At 43.8% G+C, this 8357-nt stretch overlaps 1 protein-coding gene across 2 annotated transcripts; it reads left to right on the top strand.

Annotated features, from left to right (window-relative positions):
- Positions 1-236: 236 nt before the first annotated feature.
- Positions 237-7825, top strand: pax1a (paired box 1a). Of its 2 annotated transcripts, none has more exons than XM_048601157.1 (5): positions 237-604; positions 1240-1866; positions 3069-3211; positions 3354-3594; positions 7716-7825. In XM_048601157.1, exons 1-5 carry the CDS (start codon positions 601-603, stop codon positions 7802-7804), a joined length of 1104 nt encoding a protein of 367 aa, XP_048457114.1. In that variant the 5' UTR covers positions 237-600; the 3' UTR covers positions 7805-7825. The 2 variants fall into 2 exon arrangements, with proteins under 2 accessions (XP_048457114.1, XP_020380028.1); XM_020524439.2 differs by having other exon boundaries at positions 7713-7825.
- The last annotated feature ends 532 nt before the right edge of the window (positions 7826-8357 follow it).

Below are 8357 nucleotides of genomic sequence, written 5' to 3'. Positions count from 1 at the left end.
TCGCAATTTCTAGTAATGCAGAAATTGCTGCCCTCCCTCCTGACATCGAGGAGCTGCCAAAAAGGCGGAAAGTCTGGGAGCGGAATGAATCATTTCTGCTGCACGCCAGCCAATGGGGAGAGAAGGAAGCCAACAACAGACTAATAAGAACTGCGCAGCGTGACCATACAGACTGACGTGGAAAAACGCGTAAAATTGATCTGGACTAACTACAGCCTCTAGGATATACAAATTTGCCCTAATCGGGTGAAGATCACCTTGTGCTTAGCTTGCAGTCCCGTCTGAATATTGTTCCCTCTCCACTCGACTGCTCCAGTGACGGTGGCGGAAAAGAATTGTGTTGTGTGTGTATGTGTATGTGTGTGTGAGTGTGTGTATGTGTGTGCTTGTCTGTGTATGTGAGGGAGAGGGAGAGGGAGAGAGCAGGGATACGGCCTCTTAGCTCAACTCCATTTCCCCGGTGAGACGATACCAAGGAAAAGGGGGAAAAAAGCTATCAACCATTGCAAACGGAGGATTGTTATTTTTTTTTCTTTCTGTCGCCACCCCCCTCCAATCTAAAAAGGAAAGATTGCGGAACATTTCTCGCTTCGCTGGGCGATGGGTAAGCACCGAACTCCTCTTCGCATGGTTCAGTGGCGTGAGTTTGATAACAGACTGGAGAACTTGCTCTAATACACGCGAAGGGTCAGAGCTGGAACGAGAGAATTCTCACCGCTGGATGATTAGACGTGAAGGGATGTTTTTAGAATTGAGAAGTGGGGGAAATAAAGGCGAAACCAACACGTTTATTTGATTACAAAGGTTGCGATTCTGCCTAAATATTGAGAGGGAAGGCGGTGGGGGGGGGGGGGGGGGGGGGGGGGGGGATGTGGGTTGAGGGGGGAGGAACTGATGCTGGGCGATTAATGGGAACAGTCTGAATTACAAATGGATAGGAACATTACTCTGATAAATAATGCATTGCCTGTATTTTTACAGTGTTACAAACGCTAATGGTAAGGGGAGAGGGAAATCTAACATAATTGGAGAGGTATTGATAACATGGAAGTACTAGACTCCAAAATGCTACACTTTATATTTAATTATAAGTCCCCACTGGAGCGTTATAATTGCGACAAACTTGCCAGAGAAATTTTCCTTTATCTGCTGCCTGCCACGCGCCTCTTTAATACTTTTTGTTAAATGTTATCTTTTTTGTCTCTTCCTGTTCCTTCCTTTTCCCCTCCTGCCCCGCAGATCAGACGTACGGGGAGGTCAACCAGCTGGGGGGCGTCTTTGTGAACGGGAGACCCCTGCCCAATGCCATCCGCTTGCGGATAGTGGAGCTGGCTCAACTGGGCATTCGGCCGTGTGATATCAGCCGTCAGCTCCGGGTCTCCCACGGCTGCGTGAGCAAAATCTTGGCCCGTTACAACGAGACTGGCTCTATCCTGCCGGGAGCTATAGGAGGCAGCAAGCCCAGGGTCACCACCCCGACAGTGGTGAAGTACATCAGGGAATACAAACAGGGAGACCCGGGGATCTTCGCCTGGGAGATTCGGGACCGGTTGCTGGCGGACGCGGTCTGTGACAAGTACAATGTGCCCTCGGTCAGCTCCATTAGCAGGATCCTCCGCAACAAGATCGGCAACCTGTCGACCTCTGGTCACTACGAAGCCCACAAGCAACTGACACCCCAGCCCGCCCTGCCTTACAACCCTCTGTACCAGTACTCCTACCCCGGGCACATGCCCCCCGCTGCTGCCAAGGTGGGCAGCTCCGCCGGCGTCCCAGTGCCCGGCCACGTTGGCATCCATAGGACCTGGCCCTCCGCTCACTCCGTCTCCAACATCCTCGGGCTCAGAAGCATCGTCGAGCAGACAGGTGAGTGCTGCTTCCAACTCATTCCCTGCTTTTGAGATGGGGCTGAAGAGAACAAAGATTGGGGCGACAACGTGTTTTGAAAAAAAAACATATAAATGGACACACACACAAACATTTTTGGTGATGTATCCGGGATTCGTTTGTGATCCTGTTTCCCTTTTGTCACGCGAAAATACGCCAGTCTCGTTAGATGTACAGCTGTAATCAAAAAGCAGCAACAGCTAGATCTATGATTACAGCAGATATTTAACAAAGCACATCGGTAGATATAATGTACATGAATCAGATCATTATTGGAAGGCTGGGCAGGAGGAACAGGCCACAACATTCGGTGCATTTAATATTTGTTCTCAGTAAATCCATCCTCTAGGCCTCTCCTGTAACTTGTCAATAGCTTAAAATTAAATTAAGGCCCTTCTCCGAGTGTAATAGTGAATGAGATTCCTCCGACCAAGAGTAAACAACAAGGTTTTCATTCTTTTGTTTCCTCATCTCTCTCTCTCTCTCTCTGTATACAATACAGGAAGCGCCCTTGCGGCCTATACTTCCCACTTTGTCTGAACCCTGTGTCCCTGTCTCGATGAACCCTACTCCTTACCTTACAAACAACAAAGAAAGTTTTTACTAAACTTTAAACTTACTACAATCTCCTGACAATTTTTTTTCTCTCCCGTGGAAGATGAGAAAAAGTGCATTAAAATAAAAGTCCAGAAGCATCATTAAATGTTGTTAAATTGTGGAACTCACCGGCGACAATGTTCCTTAATGTTGACAGTGCTGCAAACGATGCTTGAGCTAGCCTTGTGTTTGCTGTTTTGTTTTGGTCGACCAGAGTGCTACATAATAGGCCAGCCTTCAGTTATATCAACCCATTGCAGTTGAAGGGCTTCTGACAAACCAAACAGCACCAGACAAATCGTACAGAGATTTTTTTAAAACCCAGTTTAATACATGAACATGCATGCATGACATGGATAGTGTTATTAAAGACTTTATCTCATCTGAGAGACGGAAGTTGAGAGTGGTTAAAATGCATTTGGAAAAGAAATCCAATTCAATGTTGCAGAAACATTTCCACTGACACACTTCAAAGAAATGAAACTTCAACTCGGATCAGTCTGTTACATGGTAAGCGAAACGTGACAGCGGTGTTCACACGCAATGTTTCTTTTCTGTTTCTGTTTTTTTAACGCGCATTTTAGCTGTTCACGGTGGAACGGAGACTTCAGTTTATCAAACCAAAATGGAAGACTGGAATAACGCCAATCGAGCAGCTTTCTCGTCAACTCAAAGTGTCAACGGGATTGAGAAACAAGCAATAGACCCGGATCTGAAATACCCTCAGGTACTGACCTAAATCCACCCCCCGCTCCCCTTCCCATATGTTTTCACATAGTGAGTGATGCCTTCCTATTCTCTCTCTGTGCCTCTTGCTCTGATGGTAGCAGCTAAAAGTAAAAGCTAACTCCGTGTTTGTTGTATTCCAGCCTCCGTCTGGGCTGCCAGCTGTGAGCAGTTTTGTTCCCGCTTGCGCCGTGGGCCCTTACCCCTCTTCGAACCAAGTGCCAGGTTATGGAGTGTACAGTGGGCCCGGAGCAGGCTACATGAGTGGCCATCACTGGCAGTCCCAGAGCAGCAGCCTCTCTCAATCGGCAGGGCCCGGGATTACCATGCACGGAGGAGACATCCACGCACCAATGCCCTTCAAACACCTCTCAGCCAGAGAAGGTAAATGGCTTTGCTCGTTTACATGGGGCCACGGCCCATTTCCTCAAAAAAAATGCTGAGCCGGACCGATCGAAAGCAAAATGAGGGTGTTTTCAGGACACCTGGAATGAAACAAAAGTAGCTGATTGAAAAAAATATTTTCCTTAGTGCATCTTTCCAGGTAAGAATTGTTAAATCGAACGCAAAACAAATGGTGCAGGTTTATTTGTTAAATATCAGGGCTCATTCGCGTAATGGAGAGGAATGGAATGAAATAGCTGTTTATCGAAGCCCGTATAAGTGACAGGAAAGTGAATTTGTGGAGCTTCCCAAAGTACATTTTTCATGTAGGAAGCAGTCACTCCCCTTTGAACTTGTTCAATGTGCCCTTTTCAGACAAGGGACCGCGTTTCTGTGGCGGCGGCTTTGCTGCAAAATTGCGTTTGCTCTCATTCGACTCTGGGAATGTTGCTTATTGCTCTTGGAACAGTTACAATCTAAAGGCAATTATATTTTCCAAAAGCTGCTTTTGTTTCATTCTAGAGACCCACCAATCTTTACATACGGTGCGCAGAGGCAGCCTCTAAGGAGCTGTGTTACTGTGGGTTGATGTTGGATTCTCACGTAGTATTTCAGCTGAAAATGACAAGGTGTGCATTATTGATTCATAAGTTTTTGTGTTGTTTTTTTTGCTACCTTCTTATCAATTAGACGTTGCTCAGCGGTGGCTGCTAATTAAGAGCCAGTCTTTAAGCAATCTGGCAGAGAGCTGTGAATAGATTTAAGCTACCATTCCAACCCTTATTGTGCATACTCTCAAATTGTATAGCCATGCCCGAGTCTTCTATGGCAGCAGCTAATAGGTAAAATGGTAGGCAGTAACGATAAAGCAACGCCGCCATTACACTCTCAAATCTCCCAGGTCCAAAATCAGGACTGACCAGTTCCATGCCTGTCCGGACAGGTTCCACACCAAGTGTAACCGCCTTAACTAAAGCTGGCGCTCACTTTTATTTTTGTAAATAAGATTTTGTTAACGAGAATATGAAGCGGATAACACAGTCATCTGACGCAGAGCTTTCCAGTTATTAAACGGCTCCTTCCCTCAACAATTCGCTATGTTTTGAAGGCAAAATCCCCATACCCATGTAAGACAGTGCCCAGCTGCGGTTTACCCCATACCTTTCTGCCCTCTCTGTTGTGTAGGATTATCTTAGGCTTTCTACATGCATTGGCACCAATTAATATCCTAAACTATTTTTGTCACCAATTAATACCCCGAGCCGTCTTATTTCAAGTGGTATATATCCAATAATATATTTTATCTTATTTACTTCTTCTGACATGTTCAACTTTCCAGCGACCAAAACTGCTGACAAGTAAACAAAAGCTCTCGCCCAAACTTCCAATTATTTCCAACCATTTGCAATATATTGTTTACTTCACATTTGCAGCGAAAGTACCTAGATGTGATAAACCACATCTTCCCTCTTTACTAACGAAGTGAGAACCTGCTTGAATTCGTTGAAACTAATTGGCTTTATTTATCCCGCAGTATTTTTATTCCCACACTCCTCAGAGAGAGAGAAAAAAAGTCTGCTATTTAGAGACCCCGAGCTCTAAGATTAAAAGGATTACACTGTAGCAGTTAGAAATATAGGTGTGACAAACTGACACTGTTGACTGTACTGCGAGAATGGCAATATTTAGAATTCGGCTGTGTGCATTGCAAATCGATGTTAATCGAGCTAATTGAGGTGGACAGTCGTTGAAAAAAATGTTTTAGTTATGAGTCTACTATTTCCTTTACTTGCTGTTTCTTCCCTCTCTGATCCGTGTTAGATTCAAGGGCAACTGTTGATGTTTTAAGCTTGCCCTGTCGCCTTTCACCGACTGACTACCTTTTCTGGCCAAAGCCCATTCTTGCGTTTACAGCCGTTGTAGGAGCTGCCTTTGGTTTCTGTGATCAAATCAAAGCAGCGTTCGTTAAAACCATCTGGTCATATTGAATACGACAATTTGCAAATGCGAAAGCAATGTTTATTACATATAAAAAAATCGGCGGAGTTAGGATTTAAAATCAGAGGGAATACTGAAGATCAGACATTGAATTGGGAATTTTTGGACAAATTACTGTTTTTGTATTTGCAAGCATCAAGTAATTGGGTCGGTGAGTCAACAATTTTAACATGCTCGCTCTTCAAAAATACGTGTTTCCAAATGTTTGTTTGTAGTGCTGGGTTCAATTTGTTCTTGTTGCTTCTGAATGCCTTGGTCCAATGCATTCACGAAAATACGTGTGAATATGAGCAGAAATGGAAGGGAGCCTGGAACTAGGGCCCAGCAGCTTGTACTTCATTTCAGTTCAGCATCCTGACTTTTAGACGATTGTATTCTTCATAAACTGCACGTGGTTGTTTTTGGGGACGACGGGTGGGATTCATAATCGAGAAAACTAGGATACGTTTTGCCGTAATAATTCAATATTCGCACGCGATAAAGATCAGCGAGTCCTTATAATCCAGAGGGCGCTTTCCTCATTTGCAAATCACTTACAGCTAGCTCAGAAAGGTGCAGCTCCGTGAGAGAGTCAATCTGGATGCCTCAGGTATACTTAGTTCCCTTAAAAAAAAATCCGATTTATTCCCAGCTGTGGGGAATCGGAGTTTTGCTGTGATCAAAAGCGAGGACACAAAAAGACATTGGATCTCACTGCCAATTGTCGAGTGATTTCAGAGCACGAAACCGTGGGGAGATGGGCTGATAGGTTTCAGGCTCCTAACCTCGAATTGTAAATCTGTGCAAGGAAAGAATTTCAAAGCAAACTAAGTGAACGAATATTCCGGAAGTGTGGAAGCTCCATTATGGCAGTGCAAGATGAGAGTGCAGAGGGGTCCAGGGATGGGTGTTTCAGAAGATACCACCTTGTTTATACCAGTTGTCTAAAATTATGTCATTAAAATGATTAAAAAAGCAGATTATTTTGCTTTGACGATTAAAACATCCTTCCTTCGCCTGTCTGAAGTGATTTAGTACTATTGCGTAATTTCCCAGAGAGCAAGCAGCCACAGGTAGCAGAGACAGACTGTCTCTCTTTATATTAGTAACGGCATGGGGTCACCTGGCACATATATGCCATTAGGTGCCCAGATTCAATCGAATCTGGAATCACCTGTCCTCTTGGTCATCGGCGTTCTTTCCTGGCTACAGGCCCGACTGGAACCGGAGTTCGACTCTTGCGGTGTATACAGATGGACAATTCTAAATATGCCCCTTCCACATCTCAACATTTCATTTACCAACCACAAACCAATGCTGTTGTTTCGATACTCAAGAAATATTTTTGAGATTGTTTTCATTCACCTGAAACCATGAAGGCGTCCTTTTGCCTCCTTTAAACCAATCGACCTTCTTTTCTAGCAAATGTCAGAATAAGACAAGAATAAACGATAAACGCTGTGTTTATACCAGAAACAGTTAAATCGAGAGCGGCAAAAATACGAAAAGGCTGGAACTGCACAGCAGGGCGGTTAATATCCATTAGGGCTATTATTTCCGTAGAGATGCTTGACTTTCTGGTTAGAAGGTTTAACATTAAAAGTGAATATTTCGGTATCAGACTCGAAGCAGACTCGTCTCTCGGCATTTCATGCAGATCCTCTGTTTTAAAATCAGATGTCAAAAAAGAAACCCTATCAAAGGGCTTTTTCGATTATTAAGAAAATATTTGCATCTACATTGGGATTAACCTATAAATTCAATTTTACATTCGAGAATCCGGATTGTATATTCACTGAATATAGTTGCATTTCATTCAGAAAAAGATAATGTTCCAGTCATCGCCTGACTGACAATATTTCCAATTCTAAGAAGTTACTAAACACGCGAATGCACACTTTTTAGAACATCATAATTTGAAAAAACAAACATCAAGGTTATGAATATCTAGGGTAAAAATGGGATCTTAATGAATTTGCCTTTGGTTATCCTTCCCTCGTGCAGTTCAAGCTTTCGAAAAATCGATGTATTAAGCTAAGAGATAAAATTTAAAAAAAAAGACGCTTTTTTTCTGTGCGAGCGACTCGCTGGTCTGAATTATCAAGGCATTTTATTCCGCTCTCTCCTTGCTTTTGTTTCAGCAGCAGAGAGAAAACCCGTGAGCCCCGTTAATAAACCCACTGAAACTCTTAGCAGCGCGCACGGCCTCTCAATCCCAGCCTCCAGCACGTAAAAGACTCGCCCCCCCACCCCAGACACAACACAAACGATGGTACCATATTCAAGAAACAAAAGGAGTTCCACAGGAGATCGAATGAATGATAAAGCTTACTTCCAGGAACTTTGGGTCTGCTATTTTATTTTATTTCGATTTTAAGGACCTGTTGGGAATAATCAAAGATATTTGGAAGACTACGTGCAGTGAGGCGATGGGGAGACAATGCTTGGATCCGCTAAAGACATTTCCGTCCCCTTGCCTCCAGCGAATAACAATTCCTCAGTTCAGACGCGGTGTTGGTGGCGGGGAGGCCGATCTGTTTTGATTTCGTTTCATATATTTGTGAAATGTCGAGAAATCTTATTTGTATTGTAGCTGATAGGAATATAAGCCATAATATAACCAAAAAAAAAAGAAATCCGACTTTACTGTTCATTAATGCAGGCTTCGCCCATAAATAGGATGCCACCCGTTCCCCTACAGGCAACGGGAGACTTCCTCAGTAATGTATAATGTGTTTGCATATATCTTTATGAACCCAGACACTTGGCTAATGCATACAGCTACC

The sequence above is a fragment of the Rhincodon typus genome, chromosome 9 (genome assembly GCF_021869965.1).
Source record: "Rhincodon typus isolate 14 chromosome 9, sRhiTyp1.1, whole genome shotgun sequence".
Taxonomy (NCBI): domain Eukaryota; kingdom Metazoa; phylum Chordata; class Chondrichthyes; order Orectolobiformes; family Rhincodontidae; genus Rhincodon; species Rhincodon typus.
The sequence above is the reverse complement of the archived record's forward strand: the minus strand, read 5'-3'. Positions and strand labels throughout refer to the sequence as shown.